The sequence below is a fragment of the Mauremys reevesii genome, linkage group 3 (assembly GCF_016161935.1).
Source record: "Mauremys reevesii isolate NIE-2019 linkage group 3, ASM1616193v1, whole genome shotgun sequence".
Lineage (NCBI taxonomy): Eukaryota > Metazoa > Chordata > Testudines > Geoemydidae > Mauremys > Mauremys reevesii.
The window spans coordinates 146,172,214-146,196,564 of NC_052625.1; the positions used below are offsets into that span (position 1 = coordinate 146,172,214).

General features: G+C 39.2%; 1 protein-coding gene across 11 annotated transcripts in view; it reads right to left on the minus strand.

Moving 5' to 3' along the window:
- The window catches only part of DOP1A (DOP1 leucine zipper like protein A), a 95,593-nt gene that overhangs the window by 51,581 nt on the left and 19,661 nt on the right, over positions 1-24,351 (minus strand). For 8 of the 11 annotated variants that reach the window (XR_005596086.1, XM_039529879.1, XM_039529876.1 and 5 more), the window contains 10 exons: positions 21,978-22,159; positions 18,815-18,985; positions 15,677-15,866; positions 14,792-14,890; positions 13,155-13,254; positions 7,466-7,575; positions 5,102-5,210; positions 3,381-3,501; positions 2,042-2,161; positions 189-303 (listed from right to left, as the gene is read on the minus strand). Coding sequence is in view for 10 of the 11 variants with exons in the window: in XM_039529879.1 (XP_039385813.1) it covers positions 189-303; positions 2,042-2,161; positions 3,381-3,501; positions 5,102-5,210; positions 7,466-7,575; positions 13,155-13,254; positions 14,792-14,890; positions 15,677-15,866; positions 18,815-18,985; positions 21,978-22,159 (1,317 nt within the window). In the remaining variant the exon portion in view is untranslated. Of the gene's footprint in view, positions 1-188; positions 304-2,041; positions 2,162-3,380; positions 3,537-3,831; positions 3,980-5,101; positions 5,211-7,465; positions 7,576-8,696; positions 8,727-13,154; positions 13,255-14,791; positions 14,891-15,676; positions 15,867-18,814; positions 18,986-21,977; positions 22,160-24,351 lie in introns of those variants that run through there. The other 3 variants (XM_039529882.1, XM_039529884.1, XM_039529883.1) reach the window with 3 other exon arrangements.

Below are 24,351 nucleotides of genomic sequence, written 5' to 3' on the forward strand. Positions count from 1 at the left end.
GACTGATTTGTTTATGTGATAAAATCCATCCAATACACCCAAAACCTTTTTCCGCTTCTTCTAAAAGAATCTACCAATTTATGCTAAACTCACTTGTAGACAATGTTTGCTTTCAAAAGTGCTTTATAATCAGAGTTCAGAAGTACTGTCCTCATATACCTACAAGCAATGAAGAAAGAAATTCTTACCAAAGAAACTATATCCAACAAAAAATCCACTAGTAGGCAGAAATTGGTCAGGGGCAGCTCAGATGACTCATTACCACCTACAGGCCCAGTCTGAAGTCTAGCCTGCAGTGTCCTCCTATGAAATTAAAATATGTTATTGTTGTTTTTGTTTACATAGGACACGATTAAGTAACAAATTAATTCATACGTGCGTTCGTCAAGGATGCTGCATAAGAACAAACTAGTAAACTTTTGTGGAGGTAGCTAATAGAAAAAAAGCATTTGGCCCAGTTGTTCCTTCTTCAACAAACAGTTAAATCAGTTTATAGATGACCATACAATCCTTATCTATCTGAAATACAAAGGAAGTTCAATATTTTATGAAGGGCAGCCGCATCATTGTGTGCTGTGACCCATCACATCTCATAAAATATGCAAGGCTGGGCTACAGGAAATTGTTTTGGTAAATCCATATATTTTCCCCTCACTTGGTGGTTGCCTGTTTTCTTTCATTCAGAAATTCAGAATCTGCTTAAAACACAACAAAATGGAACAAATCCCCCTCCCCACCAAAGTTAAATATTACCAAATAGTAACCAATTTCATCTCAGTTTTCAGGAAACTCAGACTTTCAAGGAAGTTGCTATTATTCTGTGCCTCACAGACTGGCAACTTTATCTATAGTGCTCTCAAAGACCTAGTCTGAAATCCATAGATTTCTTCTAATTAAAATTCCCACTGTGGGAAAAATAGCTTTCTGTGCAGCGTATCATCATATAGATGAAATTTAATACCCACTTATAAATAGTAACTTACATTCATATATTTATCCTTGAGAATCTCTCAAGGCTCCTTTTGCCATAATTCTGACTTAGTGGAGGTAGCATTGCCTTGAAAGGATATGAAGGACCAGTGAAAATACCTTCTAATTTTCTAAATGTTTTTTAAATTGAACAAAGACCATGACTCAATGCCTAAAAAGAGGAACACCTGTAAGGAACGCTCTCTCCAGGTAGGAGGACAGTAGTTTCTCAATCTCAGATCTGTACAGTATTTAATAGAAGGGGAAAGAGTCCAAGCACTGTAAGCACCGATGCACATCTTTTGCTAGCCACGCTGATTGTTGATCAGAGTGAAAAGTTTTCAAAACCCTTTTGGGACACAGGCTAAGAGACCAACTAACTAAAACACACACACACTTCTAGTTAATCTTGTCAAGTATATCATATACTACAGATAATGAATTTATAGGAGGATACCTTGATTACATGGTGAGTAAGTGTATACCAATCTACCCAAAACCTTTTCTTGTCACTTTTTCCAAAGGAATTTACTCATCCGTGATGAAGCAGTGGTAGGAAGACAAGAGAGATCTGCAAAGATTTCTCTTACTAAAATCAAGTTATCAATATCTTGATTATTCCCAGATCAAGAAAGGGAACTAAAAATCATCTGAATCTCAGAAATTAGGCCTCGTCTATACTTCAAAGTTTTACCGGTTTAACTACTTTGGTTACAGGGTGGGATTTATTTATTTATTACTGAAATAGCTATACCGGTAAAAGTCCTAGTGCAGATACAGTTATATCAGTATAAAGTGACTTATACTGGTATACTTATTACCCTCCCCATGCAAGAGTAGCTATACCAGAACAAACTACCTTTATACTGATATAACTGCATCCACACTAGGGGGATTGCATTGCTTTAACTATACAGATATAGTTACACCAATACAAGTTTCTAGTATAGACAAGCCTTTGCAGGGGGAGTACAACTATTAGTACTTCTTGTCCACCTCCCTGTCAATACACAAACAAAAAAATGTAAAACCAACTTCAATTTTACATTTACGGCAATTAAATATAACTTACCTACAACATTCTTCAAACCAACGAGCAATGTAATCCCACATATAATAAGGCTCAAAGGAATTAAAGAGAAGATTGGCAGTTTTAATCAGCTCTGCAGTTTTCTTATTTTCCCTCAGTTTGCTAAAAGAAAATAAAAAGTAGTAGTACAATTTAATGTATATTACTATGCTGTGATTTAAGTGTTATGCAAAGGCGTATCATTCTGAGCTTACTCATTGCAATGCTGATATTAACACACTGGTTCCCTCCCATTCCTTTAATGGCAGCTCTTCAGCTGGGCATGCACTATAGCTCTTTACATCATGTCCTTGCATGGTTGCCATACTTCTTGCTCATCCCACTTTGTCTCAGATCTGTTTTCCCATTTTCTACTTATTTTTACTGGATCTGGTTTCCAATTTTCATTCTTATTTTTCTTTATTTTATTTTTCTCCCCCCTTCCCTATCCTCCTCCAACATTCTGTTTCCCTCTTTGTCTCCCTTTAATTGTCCTTTCCACCAGCTGCCTCCCCCTCTGACTCCACTCTCCTGGTCTCTCTACTCCCCTAGTTTTACTCTCCCCTTTTCTCCTCCCTGATGGCTTCTCTTTCTCTGCCACCCCCATAATCCAGAGAGATCTGTACTAGATCTCTTTTGTTGCCTCTCTTTATGTGCAAGAGCAGATCAGAGGCTCTCTAACCAGGTGTCTACCTCTGCAGCCTCCCATCTTCTGTTGCTTCATCAATGCAGCTTCTCTTCATGTTTCCAAAGACAAGTGACATAAGGGGAGCCCACCTGCTGCTCCCTAGTTTCAGCCATATCTGGGAAGTGATTCTGCAGTGGGGGCAGGAGTGGGTCACTTTCCCCACTCATACCATCTTCTTCTCTCTGCTGACACCTCACATAACTTCACCCACCAGCCTCCCACCCTCTCACTGCTTTTCTCATGAGTGCCAAACATGGGGAAAAGAGAGCTCTTAGAACTCTCTTCCTGCCCCTCCATGACACACAGCATTCACATGGAGTTCTGCATTCACACCAGTAAATGTACATTTACAGTAAACAATTGCAAAATAAAGTGACTGATATTGGTACCTTTTTAGCACAGTAAATGTCATTAAAAAAAATAAATCTATAGATGTCCATTCCATTATGTCCCAAGGAAAAGCTTCAATTGAGATCAATGAGAGCTTTGCCATTCCTTTCAGAGGAGCAGGCTCCTAGATATTGCTGCATATTTAGCATGCACTAATAAATAGCAGAACTTAAATAATGTTTAATGTTTATATTTAAAATGTACTGGTATATTATTTTCTGTTAAAGAGGAAGCATATGTTATATTCTTTTATCTGTACTCTACCTGCTTAGTTGTGTGTGATCTTTGCTGAAGGAAGGTTCCATTTGAAGATCCAGCTCAGCTTTGCATTGTGTATATAACGTTCTAAATACTTCAATCAATACATCTTCTAAGATTACAGGTCCTAAAATGACCATGAGAAATAGCTGCAATGACAACCTTGTAAAATTAAAGACATTCCAATGATCAGTATCTGAACCCTAATCAAATCACTGGCATCTACAGTTTCATTTACTACAGCCACAAAATCACTTTTACTCAGATAACTTACAAAGCTGAACAGAAACCCACTTATACGTTGTGCATTCTTATGCATGGTAGAATTTAAAACTATACATATTTTATACAATGATATTCTATTCAATAGGATGTGCAAGAAATTATCCATGTGGATGCTAGTGTGTTAAATTTATCTCATAAAGCTAAATCTTGACACCGCATGATAAAAATTTACCTGAGAGTGAAAGGTAAAAAATTAGAAGTAAAATATTTTGAGCATCTTTACTCTGATTCAGTTGAAGTGGGTTCTTCTCCATTTCTGGCTACAAGTGTGCAAGAAATCTTTGCATCAGACTCGCATCAGATTCCAACAAACGCCTGAGGTTTAAGAAAAGCATCTGACTTTGAAATGAGTTGCAATAGTTCACAAAGTGATCTGTCTTCAGAGGAGGAGAACAGCTTTCTGTGCTTTCTCTTGGCCTCATCATGCTCCCATTTGTGGGAACACCTCCACTGATCTGCAGGAGCAAAGTCTGTGTTGAATCTGCCAAACCAATTTGCCAACACAATCCTCACGGCTGTGCTCACTTCATTAAATCTTAATGTGTGCAGTATCAGTAAGATTTAAACTGACTGGCTCAGAAATTACAAGTGACTGAAAAACCAAACTATGGTATATGATAAAAAAATAGTTAAGACTTTGACTTCTTCTCAGTCATTCATGATTTCTGAGCCAGACATTTTAAATTTTACTGACACTGCATACGTTAAGATTGAGTGAAGCGAGAACAGCTATGTGGATCATGTTGGCAAAATTCCATACATATGTATCATCTCGCCACATCCCCCCACTTTTAATTTCCACTTACTGTGGATAATGTTTGTAAATATTAAGAAACTTAGTTACTTGTTTGTTTATTAAAAATGACTACATTCTTTAAAAGCCAATCCATTCTTACTGATAAGCTCTTCATGTACTAGAAAAAATGTGATATTATATTTTTAATATTTCAAAAGTGCGTGTGTTGGGATAATGAGGAAGGGGCCTTGGGATGACATGAACAGTAGCTATTGGGATATTTTTCCCATTTCTCTGTAACAGTGTGGTGGCTATGGTTTTTTTTTCTTAGAGAATTAAAAATCTAAACAGCATTCCCCTCAAGATTCAAACAACTTTGGGAAGATCAATTTTGGGGCCTAAACTACTTCTCAGCATTACTTTAACTTCAGATTTACTGCATGGAGCAGAACAGTTAGGCTTTTAGGGGGAGTGAGAAAGTAGTATGTGATTAGATTGGAAGACACTATATAGTCCAACTCTACCGTCTATTTACTGCACATTTCTTTTTGTCAAGTGAACACTTGAGCATACCTACTACTTTAATATCCTCTGCTTAAGAATGTTATCCAGACCATTGCTTTATATGCTAGTCAAACAAAAGAATTAATAATTTTTATCAAAATGTAATGAAAAATGTATTGAAGTTTAGAATATATGAGAGTACCTAGTTCAGGTTTGTCCAGTAAACTGATAAGAATCCGAAAAGGCTTTAGATCCTGCATCAGTGTGCTCTCTTCTCCATGTCCATTAACTTGTAAGATTCCCACCATTGCCTATAAAAAGCATACAGAGATCAGAAAATCAAGAAGAAAAGAACACCTCCTGAAACAGGCAATTATGAAAACATGCAAAAAGGGGAATTACTCACAGTGGAGGAGACCCTTTTTTCTTACCTCCCTGCAGCTCAGTCTCCATACCTAGGCATTCCCCTTATTGTTGATAACATCACATTCTATTCCACAGAAGTGGAATATATTCTAATATTTGTAGAAGGGTGGGGAACCACACAGTATAGTAGCATAAATAGATGCTTACTCAAAATTTCTTAAGAGTAATGAACAAGGGGTATAAAGTGATAATGTAGCTACTTGAGAAGGTAAAAAAAAAATTAAATACAGGGCTGAATAAAACAGTAATCTGCCTATTCAGGATGCACCTTGGCTGTCAGACTATTTTCTTTAGCTCAGCTGTATGGAACAAGTAGCAATGAGATCTTCACAAGGAAGGGAAAACAATGAGCTCCTATACTGAAGTACTTTATTCCATGGCACCAGAGGCAGAATAAAACTAACTAGACTCTCACAAGCTATTTAGTTTCTCTCTGCTGCTGGCACAGCAATCTGAGTAGGAGCTAGTGCATTTCTTCTACAGCTTCTAAAAAAGAGAAGAGGAGAAAGAAGGAAGAGAAAAGAGAAGACAGTGGGAACAAGACAGAAAAAAGATTTGATCTTTCATCTACTAAGAGGTGAGTATCACACAGTATCTTGAAAAATCTTCTACACCTGAACATAGAGGTGAGCTCTCCTCTTTATTGGGAAAAACAGGTATCCTCTACCTTGAGCATGACTGCTAAGAAAAAATGGAACTGGATTGTATGAATATTGGCACCCTGTCTAGCATCCTGAGAGAGAGAAAAGGTTAAATGGATAAAGGCATCAGTCAAGACATCCAGGTGAATGAAAGACACAGGAATGGATTTAATCTGCAGGTCATAACTTTATTACCTTAATAATGGGCAAGGGCTGGAATGCACCCACTCGCTCTCACAAACAGGTATTTCACTGGGCCCCTTGCGTTGCTACACGGCTTCCTCCATATAACCAATAATTCAAGGTCAACTCTCTTCAGCCTCCCACTAGGATTCAGCTCACTTATGAATCATCTTGTCCTTCCCTCCAGAAGGAGGGCAGAAGATTCCCAGGGGAACCTCAGCCTTTGAAGACTTACAGTCTCCCCTTTTCACAAGAAACAGACCAGCCAAATCCCAAGTCTCATTACATCTGAGAGCTGGCCCTTTTAGCTCGTATTCACAATGGACACCAGCCAAGACAAGCTGAGATGACCTAACCCTTTCTATATTAACTCCTAATGTTAGAGTTCCCATTCTTTCTTACTCCTTTTAACCTAACTGTGCCTCCAAAATGCTGTGAGGAAGGGAAAAACTCCACTGGACTCTTTCCTTCCTGATCCCCAAAACTGGTGGTCAGTCTGACCCAGAGCAGCCTTGAAACACATCTCCATATATCTTAACTAATGGAAGAGAGGGTGAGGAATTCATTGAGGCAAGTCTGCCTCCAGATGCCCAGGAAGGCTTTAAATGGAGGGGGGACGGTTCTGAGGCCAACTGTCCATTACCCTTCAGTCAGCAAGCCAATAGGTAGCAGAAAAGCCTCCCTGTCCCTGGCATAGTCCTGCATGTACCAGAGACCAGAGGAAGGGGGTCTCCCTTCTCCACTTGTGGGGACTGGTCATCCCCTGCTAGTCTAACCAAACTCCCTCTCCCCCACCGCTGAGACAAGGAGGGACATTTTTGTCATCTGTACAAATGGGAAGGGGGCCTCTCCAAATTTGTTCTGTGTATAAGTAGACTTCAGTCTGCCGCGCTGTCAATCAAGTACCTTCCATAAGTGCTACTCTGGCTAACAGAGAGGAAGCAGTAGAGGAGAGATGGGATTAAAATACTTCCATATAATATTATTGATTTAAAGAAGAGAGTGCTAGCCAATGTTTCACACTAAGCTTTTCATTGAAATCTAAGAGTTCTAGAATAATTATTTCTTTTACAGTCAAGGATATATTACAAAAAGGCAAATCTTCTAAAGTTTCCTCATAAAAAGACAGAAATTACATGAATATATTGAGATGGCCAAATAGTGGATGAGGAAACAGCAATTTTTGTCAAGACAATTCTTAACAGAAAGAATATTTTTTATAATAAGGTTTGTTTATAAGGATTTATATTGATGCAAAGAATAATTTCATAATAAGTAATGTAAAAAAAAAAAAAAAACCAACATATTATTGATACCTGGACCAACATTTCCTTAGAAAAGGTATTGAAATAGTAAGTGGCATGTTCCTCAGGATTGCTATGTCTTGTGCTTCTAGGTCCTACGATAGCACCATTATTATCAAAACCTTCAAGCAAACAAGAGACATGACACATTAATATTTATCTTTTTATGTTTTCTTCGTCAATTTTTTAAAACAGTGGATCAACTTGCACTGTTCACTTACCAATTTGTAGTCCAAGTAATGTCGGCAAGAGAAAGACCATTTTACATAGTTTAATAAAAGAAACTAATCAAATGGAAGAAAGTATTAAGCTGACTGCTCTGCGAGTACACTCTGGAGTTTTAGTTTTCATTGAACACACTGCTAGCAGGGCTGGCTCCAGCGTTTTTGCCGCCCCAAGTGGTGAAAACAAACAAACAAAAAGCCGCGATCGGCTCTACCACCGCCGCTTCATTCTTCGGCAGCAATTTGGCAGCAGGTCCTTCCCTCTGAGAAGGACTGAGGGACCTGCTGCTGAATTGCCGCTGAAGAGCCGGATGTGCCGCCCCTTTCCATTGGCCGCCCCAAGCACCTGCTTGCTGCGCTGGTGCCTGGAGCCAGCCCTGACTGCTAGATAGTTACATTAGTTTTTACAAGAAAAATGTAGACGTCAAAAAATACAGTATGTTCTACAGTATGCATCTTCAAAGTCAGTGTACTGTAGCAGCAGAAACAACAATTACAAAGAACCGTAGTTAACACTATTGAACGCTGTATAGCAGATTTTAAACATCAGAGGACCGCAGAGACCAAAGCCAATGAAGCTATTGTCCTAATGTTGTATTCTAAATTACTTATACACGTAAAAGGAATATCAAAGTTAACTAGTAAATCATTTACAAAAAAAGATTCATATGCTAAGGAAACCAACTTGATCACTGAAAAATTATGTGAATGAAATATCTAGTTTCCTCTCTGAAAATTTAATCTTTTCTTACAGAAATTCAACATTTTCCTGATGAGCTTTAAAAAAAAAAAAAAAAGCTGCTGAAAACAACAAAATTTCTTCAGAAGTAGTTTTCATATTTTCTGCTCAAGAATGATGAAAACAGAAGTGTAATAGGTCCTCTGCCCGCCCCTCTTCCTGGGGCCCACTGGCTGCCCCAATAAAGCACAGAGAGGCTTCTTCTTCTGCAGCACCCGTGGCTTTATTTACACATGTTCTCCCACCCCCAGTGATACACTATATACAGAGCAGGCCTTACTGTCTCTTCTTCCACACAGAGTCTGCCCTCAGCCTGGAGATTGACCTTCCCCTAGCCATTCCCCCTTCTTCTGGCTGCCAGCCAGCCTTTATAGCCCTTGAACCCTCAGGCCCTCAGGTGCAACCAGTTCTAACAGCCAGGCACCAGACTTCTCCCCAGTCCCAATCTATTTCCCCTGATTGGGGCTGGCTGAGCAGGGGTTAATTAGGTGCCTTTGCACCAGCACCCTGCTACAAGAAGAAAAAGTAGAAAGGATGTCATTTAGTTTCAACTGAAAATAAACTAGTATTAAGGACATCTGTTGAGAGCTAATGCAGATTTAAAAATGTTTAGTAAGATTTTTGTTTCTATTTAGTTTTCATAAAATTGTGCGTTATGATAAAAGAATGATGAGGAATAGCTAAAAACAGACATGTAAGTACTATACTATGAAAACTTAGGCCTAAAAGAGCCTCACCACTTAGTTAAAAGAAGAGTGTTTTTATATTTACAGTAGAATCTTCATTAGTAATACAGAGCAACACAACACCAATTAACTCAAAGAAAAAATGATTAATAAAAACTATACATATCAATTAAATGGAAAACAGAGGTTATATAATTGTACAGAATTTGGGCTATGCCTACTCATTGTGTGCTAATTCTGCAACACTTGTACATGCTGAACTATGCAGCCACTCCATTTACCGAAATCACATTGACGTCGGTGGAAATTGCACCCATGGAATAGCTGTGGAATCTGCCGTCAATAATTTTAAGAAAATAGTGTGAAGTCACACCATGAGTTAGAGAAAGGCCTGTTCTACACTACAGGATTAGGTCGAATTTAGCCGCGTTAGGTTGATTTAAAAATGAATGCATCCCCACAACCAACCCTGTTCTGTCAACCTAAAGGGCTCTTAAAATCGACTTCTGTACTCCTCCCCAGCGTGGGGAGTAGCGCTAAAATAGACTTTTCTGGGTTGAATTTGGGGTAGTGCAGACACAAATCGACAGTATTGGCCTCCAGGAGCTATCCCAGAGTCCTCCATTGTGACTGCTCTGGACAGCACTTTCAACTCCGATGCATTAGCCAGATACACAGGAAAAGCCCCGTGAACTTCTGAATTTCATTTCCTGTTTGATCAGCGTGGCGAACTCAACAGCACAGTAGCATGCAGTCCCCCCAGTATCGTAGAGCATAGAATGTTTCTACGCTCCCCTTAACATCTCTGTCCCTGAGGTTATCGCAGATTAGAAGGCGAAAAAACCAAACTCGCGATGACATGTTTTCCGAACTCATGCAGCCCTTCCACACTGATAGGGCACAGCTTAATGCATGGAGGCATTCAGTGGCAGAGGCCAGGAAAGAATTAAGTGAGCGCGAAGAGCAGAGGCAGGATGCGATGCTGAGGCTAACAGGGGAGCAAACGGACATGATGAAGTGTCTGCTGGAGCTGCAGGAAAGCCAACAAGAGCACAGACCCCTGCTGCATCCACTGTATAACCGCCTACCTTCCTCCCCATGTTCCATAGCCTCCTCACCCAGACGCCCAAGAATGCAGCGGGGAGGGGAGGCTCCGAGCACCGAGCCACTCCACTCCAGAGGATGGCCCAAGCAACAGAAGGCTGTCATTCAAACAGTTTGATTTTTAGTGTGACTACAATAAGCAATGAGGCCTTGTCCTTCTCTCCTCCTCCACCCCACCCAGGCTACCTGGTCCGTTCTCTTTTTTTTTTTAATTAATATAGAAAGAATGTGTGGTTTCAAAATAATAGTTACTTTATTTTGAAGGGGGGAGAGTGGTTGGCTTACAGGGAATTAAAATCAACAAAGGGGGGCGGGTTTGCATCAAGGAGAAAGACACCCAACTGTCACACCGAAGCCTGGGCAGTCATGAAACTGGTTTTCAAAGCCTCTCTGATGCGCAGCGTGCCTTGCTGTGCTCTTCTAATCGCCCTGGTGTCTGGCTGCTCAAAATCAGATGCCAGGCGATTTGCCTCAACCTCTCACCCTGCCATAAATGTCTCCCCCTTACTCTCACAGATATTATGGAACACACAGCAAGCAGCAATAACAATGGGAATGTTGTTTGCGCTGAGGTCTGACCAACAGCACCAGCGAGCTTTTAAACGTCCGAAGGCACATTCTACCACCACTCTGTACTTGCTCAGCCTATAGTTGAACTGCTCCTTACTACTGTCCAGGCTTCATGAACGGATCCCCCGAGGTCGTCGCTGGGGAGCAGGAGAGCAGAGTTGCAGGGGAAGTGATTGAGCCATACAATGATGGAGGTTGCTAGGAGCTGGGCAGGGAAGACGTTCCCAGAATCCCCGGCCAAGCTACAGGTCCAACGAGGACGGTTACCAGTCCTACTGCACCATCTGCTGCCAGCAGCACCCAGGAGGACCAGTATGAATCCCCGAGCTCGTCGCTGGGGAGCAGGAGAACAGAGTTGCAGAGGAAGCAGTAGATGATGACGGTTAGCGGTCCTACTGCACCATCTGCTGCGAAGGCAAGGAGCTGCTGCAGTGTAGCAATGCCAGCTGCTGCAGGTGCTTCTGTTTCGAATGCTTGGAGGTCCAGGTAGGGAAAGGTACCTCGGCGAAGGCAAAAGAGCAAGAGTCCTGTGATTGACACATGTAGCAGGTCCAGAAGTGATATGGGGTGTTACAGCCCCAACTGGACTGGAATGTACACCTGCAAGACTTCTTCACCAGCGACAAAGGACAGGAATATGATGCACCTAAAAAGGCCCTCACATTTCCCAGAGTCACTACCCTTAATAACAGAATGCCAATGATTGCACTGGCTACTTGGATCACAACAGCCCCCACAGTAGACTTGCTCACAACAGCAGCAGTGACTGTGAGCTGAGCAGGCTCCATGCTTGCCGTGGTATGGCGTCTGCACGGGTAAGCCAGGAAAAAAGGCGTGAAATGATTGTCTGCCGTTGCTTTCATGGAGGGAGGGGCGATTGACGACATGTACCCAAAACCACCTGTGACAATATTTTTGCCCCATCAGACACTGGGAGCTTAACCCAGAATTCCAATGGGTGACGGAGACTGCGGGAACTGTGGGATAGCTACCCACAGTGCACCACTCCATAAGTCGATGCTAGCTATGGTGTTGAGGACACACTCCGCCGACTTAATGCATTTAGTGTGGACATAGGCAATTGACTGTATAAAATCGATTTCTAAAAATCGACTTCTATAAAATCAACCTAATTTTGTAGTGTAGACATACCCAAAGATGCATCAAATGTTGTTCTCAACATTCTCTGTAGAAGTTTCAAGTTCTGTTTTACAGAAAAAAGGATAGTTACTTAGATTTAACCTTAATTGGTTTGTTTTTTTAAATTTATTAAATGCATTTTCCTTTTATTTGGAAAAATTAGAGAAATGATCTACATATATAAATGTGTCTCCCTGTCTTCCTTAAAAAGACAAGAAGTAGCTCATAAAAGAGGCTTTGAACTGTGAAATAGATATGAAAATAAAGTGTTTAATTGAAGTTGGAATTTTTGATCCTCCTGCTGAATGAACCCATCTGGCAGAACATGACATGAGTTTAATCAGCAGTATTTTAAAAAACAGTCAGAAGATAAACCAATTTCTATCATGAGTAAATATTGGTTTGATATTCAAAGATTTTTTTAAACTGATTAGAACTGATATTTTCCATAGCTCTTCATTATTCCTTTTTCTGACCAACTGGCATTATATCAAGATGAAAACTGTTATACAATGTGACGCTAAGCATCCATAATGTACCACTATTTTCACCAATGGAGACATTTTTAGCTACATGGCAGCTGCCCAAAATAGGCTAAGAAATGCTAATTTAGACCACAAATACTGTATACATTTACATACCTAAAGTTAAGCACATATATCAGTGTTTGTGGAATCAAGGAGTTAATATAAAATTTTACTTTTAAATATATTTCAACGTATCATTGTTCCCTTTATTCTCCTTACTCCTTCCTGCTTCAGATGTAAGGTACACTGACTTATGTCTTGTCTTAATTTAGACTATTAGATCTCTGGGGCAGGGACTGTCTTTTAACATGTACAGCTCCCAGCACAATGAGTCCCATTCCTGATTAGAGCCTATGGGTCCTACACTATAAGAAAATATATAAATAATTTATATCTAGCAAGGAATATTGTTATCATGGACTTTTTCACATGGCTGTGCTGACAAAAAGGTAATCGTTTTCTTATGTCACTTTTGATAAAATCAAAATCTGCTACGCACAACTTTTTCAGGGGTCTTTCTTTGCATAGTCTAATACATTGGTGGCAACTGTGTTAAACTCAAATATAGCATAAACATAATCAACACTGATTTTTATTTATCAAGTCATATACATAATATTTCACCATTACCAGTACCTGGTATTATTTTTACCAAGTACATTCCTTTCTCTACCATTAAATAGTTAATTATCAAATGCAGTACAAACTTACCTAGAAGCCATGCATAAAGCCTTCGGTTGAGAGACATATCTCTGCGCAGTACTACATGAAGGGCTGCTGACAAAATTCTGATCATGTCTGGGCGTGTTGCCTGAAGAAATTAGGTATATTATTGTAGTTTAACCACAGAAAGTGACATCTGTAGCTGGCTAATGGATAAGTATTCACTGGATAAAAATTATTTAATTTCCTGAGACCTCTGAATTCATAGCAGTGAAGTACCACAAAGTTCTGAGTCTCAGGAAATCAAAAAGTAAGATTACTATTTGGAACTGCCACCTATTAAAATGCTGCATGACACTGCAACCATAGTAGAAAATTGCTGCCTCTATTAACAGTCCATCACTGTACTACAATGTATTTCACTTTGCTTATCAAATGGAAGTCACAGAAGCAAACTGATTAAAATGCAATAAAAAATCCCCAGTGGATACACTCTTAAATAATTTTCTCCTCAATGATTAGTATTTAAAAAGCTCTAGTTTATGTGAATTTTAGTGCTCAAGAAAGGTACTACATGGATAGCTCTGACAAATAAAATTTGGGTTCCAATCAACCAAAATGTTTCAGGTCAATTCAAAATCAAGTGTTTTGCTTTTTCAATTTGTTTCAAGTTGATCAAATTGTTTCGGTCAATTCAAAATTAATTTTTTTATTATTTTTTTCATTTTGATTTGGCTGTTTTCAAGTGGAGATTTTTTTACCCTTTTTGGGGATATTTTATCTTAAAAATTGGCCACATTACAATTTGAAACACCATTTTCAAATGAAAAGTCAAAACAAATAGTTCTCAAATTTTTCTATTTTTTCCAAATTTAGACCCAAGTTTGTAAATAGTTTTAGAGCATGAAAAAAATGCATATTTCTAAAAACAAATATATTAATCTAAAAACTTTTACTCAGCTGCAGTACCATCTAAACCCTTAAGTGGAAGGACCACCAAGAGGAGTGAGGGAGTAGTTCTATCTTCAGGCATGCTCAATCAATCACTTATTTCCCTTAAAGAGGTCATCAGGAGCCAACAGGAAGGTATTTTTATTTAAAAACAAAACAAAGCAACTGTCCTTTAGGAAAGAGATTGGGCCACAAAATCATTTTACAACAGACAGTGGCTAACTGCCAGCAAGCATTAAATTTCAGTCACTACCGAACTGGGCCACAGTTGTCCAAGTGATCTAGAAGGTAAAAAGTTCCTAAGGAATTGGTAATGAGAAGGATGTCTAACTATTCATTTTTAGTTCTCCAATACTGAGGACCTGAAAACTCACAAATGAGTACATAACTTGTTTTCTACTCAATTAGAAATTGTATCGGGGAATTTCTAAAAGAGCAAATCCCATCTATAACACAAAAAAAAGTTTCTATAAATAATCAATGTTTTCTCTTATATTCAGTCTGTATATAGTAAAATGTCAACATATTAAACACCATGAGCCTAAGACAGGGATCATTGTATGCCAACACACAAGTCACTTGAGAGAGGTTCTCTTATAGAGGACTCTATTTATTCTGATTTTGGAGAAAATCATTAATAAAGATTGACTTAATATCAGAACTTGACTGAAAAACAATCTATACATGAAGGAGTATATGGCTATATATTTCTTTATTTAATATTAAAATTTTACCTGACTCATATGGAATGGAAAGCAGAAGAGTATAAGGTCTAATGTGCTCCTTTGTACTAATACACTGGAATCCTGCACTGATGTGCTTACCGCTTCCACCTGAAATAACATTGCCATTAAAAACAGACTCGTAATTAAAATAGCATAATTTATTATATTTCAAAGAATACATACATACACCCCTCAAAAACACATATCTGTTACAGTCCTCTTATTAAATATACTGAAGATTTCAGAAATCAAAATAACCTAGTTCAAAATTAGATATAACGTAAATAACGTAGACACATAAACAAAATGAAATTATGAAAACATGAAAGAAAGATATAATTTGCACAATTTCTACTAACCACAGAAAGCATTTAAGCTTTGCTTAATATATACATGGCTTGATATAGCTTAATCAACAAAGTAATTCACCCCACATTTTTCAGAAAACAACATGAAATGTTGCTACTTTTATTGAAAAGTGTAATGAATCTTCAGTACAATTTAAAAACACTAAGCAATTTTTAAAATCTAATTAATGAAATTTCATCTATACTATATCAGTCTAACTGGTGCTAAAAATAAACAAAATGTATATACACCTCTACCTCGATATAACGCTGTCCTCGGGAGCCAAAAAAAATCTTACTGCGTTATAGGTGAAACCGCGTTATACTGAACTTGATTTGATTCACCAGAGTGCGCAGCCCCTCCCCCCCGGAGTGCTGCTTTACCGCGTTATAGCCGAATTCATGTTATATTGGATGGCGTTATATCAGGGTAGAGGTGTATTTATTTCTGTAAAGATTATTTTCAAAGACTGAGAAGACATCAGAAAACCTCTGGAAGCTGTATAGTTATGTAAATGAGCCTTACACTAAAGAATGAACATATTACCATTAACTCAATGTCACTGCCAATTATATAGAGCTGATCTTCCATTGAAAGCTTCCTGTTTAGATGGGAAAGGACGTATGTGATTCCAGGTAACCGAACCGCAGGACTGGTAAGAAGACTACCCCAAAGGGCACTGTAGAATGCTGATTGGTCGACTGCACCAGCAACCTTCTCCAACAATGTGTTGGTTCTACAGCACAAGTGACAAAAGAGGTCAATGGAACAGAGAGGTTGCATTAGCTCATACCTTTGGAAACTAAACATTTTCTGCTTTCCAAACATGAAATCAGGCTGTATGTACACAAGCAGCGATCAATGTAAAGTTCAATATTTAGCAAAATACAGCAGAGATTCTTTGCTGCAGAAAGCAATGCACTGTAATATAGATTATCCTAGAAGACCTCCAAGAATATCACAATCTATAGGAAATTTCAGCATTACCCACTGGATATAGGTAAATGTATTAACACTGAAAGAGATGTGTCTGGCACTGATTTTAATACAAAATTTAAAAAAGAAAATACAAAGCAAGACACATCCATCACAATTTCTATATGGACAAAAGTACTTATGGAGTACATTCTATGGATGACTACTTTTTCACATAGGCTAGGGCAGTTTGACCCTGTTTAAAAGCTGACCCTACATTTTTATCACAGAGAAGCTTGTTTCTATAGTACGGCACTTGAATCTCAGCACAAAATACTTGAATCAGTGCTGACACTGAGGTATTACACCAACGGCATGTCTACACTGCACTTAAAAACCTGTAGCTGGCCCGTGCTAGCTGACTTGGACTTGAGGGGCTCAGGTTAAGGGGCTGTTAAACTACAGTACAGACACTGGGGCTCACGCTGGAGCCTAGGCTCTAGGACCCTGAGAGTGGGAGATTTTTGGGTCTCAGACTGAAGCCCAAGCCAAAACATCTAAAGTACAATTAAACAACCCGTTAGCCCGAGCCCTGCGAGCTAGGGTTGCCAATTTTGGTTGGATGTATACCTGGGGGTTTCATAACACGACATAATTTTTAATTAAAGATTCATCTTTAATTCCTGGAGGGGTGCTGCCGGTGCTACCCTGTCTTGAAGTGGTTTCTATTATATACAGGGTTTACAGTTTGGTTCAATGGCTCTCAGCATCCCAACTATAAAAATTGTTCCAGCACCTTTCTGCCATGAGCCTGAGTCAGCTGGCACGGGCCAGCCACAGGTGCTTCACTGCACTGTAGATACACCCTAACATGCCTTGTCATTTGCAAAAATCATGACTATGATACAAAGTTGTTTTAATTTTTTCTCCCAAAACATTCTCTATTCTTCTTATGGTATAATCTACATTTTTGTGCCATTTTTCCCCACCCATTTTTGTAGTTCAACATATATACATGTCAAAGAAACAGACAGGAGCCATTTTGCAGATGACAATAAACTGGGAGGAGTGGCAGGTACACTGGAGGGTAGGGACAGGATACAGAGGGGCCTAGACAAATTAGAGGATTGGGCGAAAAGAAACCTGATGAGCTTCAACAAGGACAAGTGCAGAGTCCTGCACTTAGGACGGAAGAATCCCATGAACTGTTACAGACTACCGAATGACTAGGCAGCAGTTCTGCAGAAAAGGACCTAGAGGTTACAGTGGATGAGAAGCTGGATATGAGTCGACAGTGTGCCCTTGTTCCCAAGAAGGCTAATGGCATTTTGGGCTGTATAAGTAGGGGCATTGCCAGCAGATCAAGGGACGTGATCATTCCCCTCTATTCGACAGTGGTGAAGCCTCATCTGAAGTACTATGTCCAGTTTTGAGCCCCCACACTACAAGAAGGACGTGGAGAAATTGGAAAGAGTCCATCAGAGGGCAACAAACATGATTAGGGGGCTGGAGCACATGACTTATCAGGAGAGGCTGAGGGAACTGGGATAATTTAGGTTGCAGAAAAGAAGAATGAAGGGGGATTTGATAGTTGCTTTCAACTACCTGAAAGGGGGTTCCAAAGAGGATGGATTTAGACTGTTCTCAGTGGTACCAGATGACAGAACAAGGAGTAATGGTCTCAAGTTGCCGTGGGGGAGGTTTAGGTTGGATATTAGGAAAAACTATTTCACTAGGAGGGTGGTGAAGCACTGGAATGGGTTATCTAGGGAGGTGGTGGAATCTCCTTAGAGGTTTTTAAGGTCAGGCTTGACAAAGCCCTGGCTGGGATGATTTAGATGGGAATTGGTCCTGCTTTGAGCAGGGGGTTGGACTAGATGGCCTCCTGAGGTCCCTTCCAACCCTGATATTCTATGATTCTATGATTGCTCTTACTGGACTCAAACTGTGAAAGTTAAGAGTTTTACAGTGTTGGGACTTCAAATATAAAGAATATGTAAACTCCATACTAATAGCTCCCTATTTGGAGAATCTATAATACTTGCTTTGGAGTTTAGCTTGAAAAAACTAGAGAACTTTTTCCAAAGACCATGTGCATTCTCATCCTCCATAAGGACAAGATCCTACCATTAGTTGCACATGGGCTACAGTGCTTGTCAACAATATCACAGCATTCTTCCCCTCCTGTTTGTGGCTTGGACCCCCCAGACAGAAAGAGCTGCTGCTCCCCGGCGACTGCTGCAAACTTGTATTCACATATATACATTGCACTCAGAAAGGTCAATACTATTATAGGGATTTTAGTGTGTAAACTGAAGAGAAGATCCTATTGCTCTTGTCTACTATACCTTGCACTTAATTTAGATTTATATTTTGGACCAAGATTAAAGTGTTACACCTATTTGTTTTCAAAGTTTGTAAAGATGGTAAAACAATCATGGGGGGGGACCCACTAAAATGGAAGAAATACATTTTTCTAGTGCATTACATATCTCTAAAACTGTAAAATGAGTTCAACTTGGGGCCTACCTGATTTGATTTCCTTTTAATATATGCCATTATTTAGTAGTTTCTCTTTCTTCTAACATAATATTCAGAATCTTTTAAAAAGATATCAACTTAATGTTCATCTCTGATTACATCATTTTCTGGATAAAACCTGTTACTTAAATATCTATTTTTTTTAACATATCAGCAAAACTCAACACTTCATGAAATTAAAAACCAATATTTTATTAGTACAAATATATTAGTATATCATATTCTTACCTCTCATAATACTCTGATCCCTCCTCTAAACCAGGCAGAATCCCAGTTAGCAATCCTTGCAGACCAGGTTTTAATGTTTTCCCCAAAGGAAGGTAATAAATCTCATACAGGCTGAGTAATGCTGGTTTGACAGACATAGCAGCATTGGCAAGAAGAGGAAATAACCCCGAACTGTAAATAATAAAATACAATAATACTGTTTCAGGAAGCTATTCATGTGACACACCTAAACTAGGTCACACAAAACAGTTATAGCAGTGCTCAGCATTGTCACAAGAATATATTTTTATCTTAGTGTTTTGTATTCGCACAGCGACACTATGGTGATGAGCACGTCCCAGGTTAATAGACTGGTACAATGAGGCCCCAGTTGACTTTATGCAGTCTTATCAATCTCATTTCAAGAAAGGGAGATAGAGAATTGCATGTGACTTGTAACAAGTATATAACTAGATGAAACTGAACTACTTTAGTAAGACTGGAGGGAAAAAAAATCTATCATTTTAACTGATCCACCTCTGCAAAATTAAATCTTAAACGCAGGATAGTAGGAAAAGAATTATAACTGAAGAAAAAAAAACACAAGAAAAGCATCTTCAAGTCTATAAAGAAAACAGAGAAACATAGACATGGCATAATGGGAACTAATGTTTTAATTTGAAGAAGTTAAAAAGTACAGAAAATTATTTCCCTATAATAAAAACTATGATCTTGTACTTTACAAAAATAAGATGCAGGACAAACAAAATAAACATACAAATATCACACAAAATAATTTAAAGAAAAACAACACAGTATCCATTGATTGCAGATATTCAGCCCACAAGTGAGTCCTCAAACTAGCAATAGCCCCATTGCTCATGTGTGAATGTTAAAAAGGGTTAAAGGAAAGTTTAATTTTATAAGCATACATTAAATGAATGTAAATGAACAGTGGTTTACTCCTATTATGAGGGTTTTTCCACATTGTGAGGGTGATAAACTAATACCCCTTCTCCATACCCCCATTCCAAAACAATAAAATCTATCTAAACAGAGCCAAACACAAGGCAGACTGCTAAAGCTATGGTTCATTCCTGGATTATGATTGCTGCCCAAATGATCAAAAACTAGGACTGGATAATAAAAATTTATCTCTTCACTGGGTTGATCCCTTTATGTTATAAGTCAGCACAGGCTGTTCTTTTATCTGATCTTTCTATAACTCGGTGTCTAAGTGATTTTCTACATTTGCTATGTGCAAGTGCTGCTTCTATAGCTATTTCAGGAAAACAGAAGTCAGTTTTAAATCTGATGAACAAATCAGAGGTTTTCTAACTAACGAAAATACATCTTCACTGTCTGCACCAAATCTCATAAATTACTACAAACGTGTAAAAAACAGAAGAATTCTGAACACAATTTTATTTTTCATAATCATTGAGGGCCTAATTCAAAACCCAGTGTCGTCATAGATCAGACCCTGAATGAATAAATAATCAGTATATGTTAGGAAAAATTATGTTTGAAGTCACACTGATATAAGAGGCCCAGAGAACACCTAACAATCCCAGATGAAAAGAAAACTTTATCAAAACTGTGTTATTCATACATGATAGAAATGAAAATATTTTAAAAATATGAAGTTGCCTGAAGAAATTTATTTATAGATATATATGGGAAAGTGCCATGTCACTCTCAACAACCAAAGAGTATCTTGTTGTGTTTCTCAAATACCCTCTTGTCTTGGTCTCCAGCTAATACTTCTTGTATTAAGATGAGGCCCTGAAACAAACTCTTGTGTCAGAGGCCCCATCTGAGGCCTGAAGCCTGAACCAAAGTACTTCCAGGCATTGCTAAGCAAAAGCGGGGCTGTAAACCAGAGGCAGGCCCCACTTACAGAAGGTGGAGAGAAGAGGGTTGCTAGAAGCAGGTGTATCCACACATAAGTGCTAATAAGAGGAACTTGTGCCAAAATGGCATCAGAACACTCCACACAGATAATGAGGAACAGGCAGGTGCATCTTAAAGACAGGGTCAAAAGGACAACATGATCAGGGCCGGCTCCAGGCACCAGCTGAGCAAGCTCCTGCTTGGGGCAGCAGATTCAAGGGGGTGGCATTCCGCCCAAACCTAGGGTGGCACAGACATTTTTCCCCCCCCTTCTCCAGCCACCCTGTAGGGTTTTTTGTTTTGTTTTTCCCCTGCTTTGCCGGCTGCACCGTTGTTTCCTCCCCCCACTTTGCCGCTCCAGCCGCACGGTTTTTGTGTTGTTTCTCCCCCGCCCCCTTTGCCGCTGCGCCGTGTTCCTTCCCCCTTTGCTGCTCCGGTGGACTCTCGCCCTCCCCCTTTTTTTTTATTGCTTGGGGCAACAAAAAAGCCAGAGCCAGCCCTGAACATGATGAATAGATTTGTTTGAACCAACATGTAACAGGAGAAGCAGCACCCTAATGAATAAAGGGGCTGCACCTTAATACATCAGGAGGGATGAGTAATTTGTTCTGCACCTGTACAAGAATAGGTCTGGAAGTGCACATCGTCACCCAGCCTAGGGGGCAGTGGAGTGTCCCGCCACTGACTGAGCTGTGTCCATTGCCAGGGGGCACATATTCGTAGTATGTCCTGTAGAGTCTATAGGAAACTATTACTGTGCTTTGTTTGACAATAAACCTGGCCGGATGCCTTTGTACCTTACTAGAGTCTGTGGTCTTCGGGGGTTTTCTCGGGGTCTGCGGTGTCAGCTATTTGCGCAGGGCTGGGGCAGCACACAGAGGTAACATGCACGCAGCCGACTGTTATCATCGAACAAGGGCAGAGCACCACACCAGTAGCTACTGACAACACTTCTCTCTAAAAGCTACTGCTTGTCCTTCAAGTACTTGATCCTTAGGTGGCATATGCCACCTTTAATGGAGATGCTCAGCACCTTGGAGCCTGTCCTCCTACACCAAGCATCAGCAGTGGTGTTTTTGGTTAAATTACAGGATATTGTGTTTATCATCAGCCTGTAACTTGTCATATTGCAAGATGCTGCAGCTAAGTGGCTCATTTTGCTCCAGCATATATTGTCCATCTGTATAGAATCTTTAAAAACATGTTTAAAATATGAAACTGAAAAAGTCTTCTAAACTACATTAGATGAACTAAAAATCTGAAAGTTAATGACATTTTTAACTATTTTTACCTGTACAAGAAAAGATCTTTAGCCAGACGCTTGGGTCCAATGATTTTGAAGATAATCTCATATGTTTCAAGTGCCTTCCGATGAACCCCACCTGGCAAGGCTGGATGAAGGCATTGCGCTAGACGCTTGCCTATAGTCAGCTTTTTAGGTACTACCTGGTACTTTGCATTGTTTTGTAAAACCTGCCAAGAAAAATTTAAATCAATTAAAAATATCCCACTTGGGCGACATAATATATTTCCACGACCCAAACAAAACTGTCCCACATTTCAATTTTAATACATTTTCTATTGTCTTCTACCCTGAGGCCTACTCTGTGCCTGTCATAAGTGAAATTGAGTAAATAGGTGCAATTTCACTTACATCAAGGCCCAAGTTAAAGTTTGTCTATTCTATTTTATTCAAGTTTTTATGGCACATGTATCACTGTGGTATTTCAGGACAGAAATTAAAACTCTCCAGCTGCCTATACAGGTTGCCAGCAGAAAGTCACCAGAAAAAGGACTCTTTGTGACCCCTTTTAAAATTATTCCAGGCAAAAATCAACAGCTGCTGTTTAAGAAGCATAGATTGATGCAGTGTGCAAAACAAAAAACTGTAGAACTGACATAACTGAATTCACAGTTACCTTTGATATTGGAATACAGAATTGCATTTGAATTTTTTGATGTTTTTGTTAATAATGCATCATTATTTAGTGTAAGAATGTACTGAGAATTCCATAACCAACATTAAAAAATAAAGCTAAAGCTTTTTATACAAATTGACTACTCTGTAGTCCTCCTCAACCATACCAGTGCTCCCAAATTTTGAATATTCCACAGCACATAGTGAGCAAAATAAAAGTTCAGATCAGTTAGTTTGAGGCTCCAATCCGTTACGGAGTTCCACATGGGCTGACTTGTGAGCACACATGGAACCCAACAGTGTTCAATGAGGCTCCATGGGAGCACATGGGGCTGCCCACATGGAGCTTCTTGCAGGATCAGGGCCTATGTTTGTGCAGTGCCACATAAGTACGCTGAGTTATTACATATTTTTATCTTGCTGACTAATTGACAGAGCAATAACAATGTTCAGAGTCCAATCCTGTATCCTGGCCTCATCTAAAACTCTCACTGGTAGTTTTGGGAGCATGAGAAATATAGGGTTGGTCCAATAATGTAAATTAGAGTAAATTATTAATTTTGCTAAAAAGTTTAGAAGTGATGAGATTAAATATAAACAAAGCTACACCAGTTTAAAAGAGAAAGGGAGTGAAGGATTTTCAGTGTGCTCCTGTGAAAAATGTGGCACTTTCTCTCTCTCATTTATCTTAGTAATAGTTTCTACTGAAAAATCATTAGAAACATGGATAAAAATGTCTTTACCAGTTTTCTGGTCCCAGATTACCCACAGAGTAAGCAGCAAACATTACATCTTTTGCCTGTAAGCTTTATATATATAAATCAGTTGAAAATTACAAAATATTTCATATTCTATACTAAATTATTTCAAGGGATTTAACCTGTATGTATTTCCTAATGAAAATTAACTACTAATTGAACTGAACCTTGCTTCCCATTATAAACCCAATTTCTAGCTGCACTATCCTACCCCTTGCCTTAGAATTTCAAATACCTGATATTAGCCCATGGTAAAACTTGTGATTTTGTAGTTCAAATTTGGAGCAAATTGGAAGAGACTTTTGGAAATATTATGATTCAGAAACTAAACTGGGGTTGTTGTTGTTTTTTTTTTTTAACATTTTCCTAATATTTTTTGGTTCATGAGTGCACCAAAAATGCTTGTACTAAAGACTTCAAATTTGTTTTAATCTGCTGGTTTTGGCAAGGATTATGTCTTTAGCTGTTTTATTTGGAGATGAATTGTTACACAATTGGTTTAATAAACACACACTTTGTAAATTCCTTCCAGACTTGATCAGTACAGCCAAGATGGAAGGAGACAAGTATGTGTGGAAGAGTAACAGGCAAAGAACCAAATGGGGCTACTGTGCAGGGTGAGGGACCATCTTGTCTGGCTGGAAGCATGAGAGAGGTCAGCATAAAGGCAAGGATATCAAAGAGGACAGAAAGAGCCCTTCCTAGTGTACTACAGCTTTCTCTTTATAATTGGAGGAATTATAATAATAAGAGATATACCTAACTCCTAGAACTAGAAGGGACCTTGAAAGGTCATTGAGTCCAGCCCCCTGCCTTCACTAGCAGGACAAGTACTGATTTTTGACCCAGATCCCTAAGTGCCTCCCCACAAGGATTGAACTCACAACCCTGGGCCCAGCAGGCCAATGCTCAAACCACTGAGGTATCCCTCCCTCTTGTGGAGGTGGTGGGGGAACTATAGGGATGATCTCAAGAACGAAGAAAGAAGA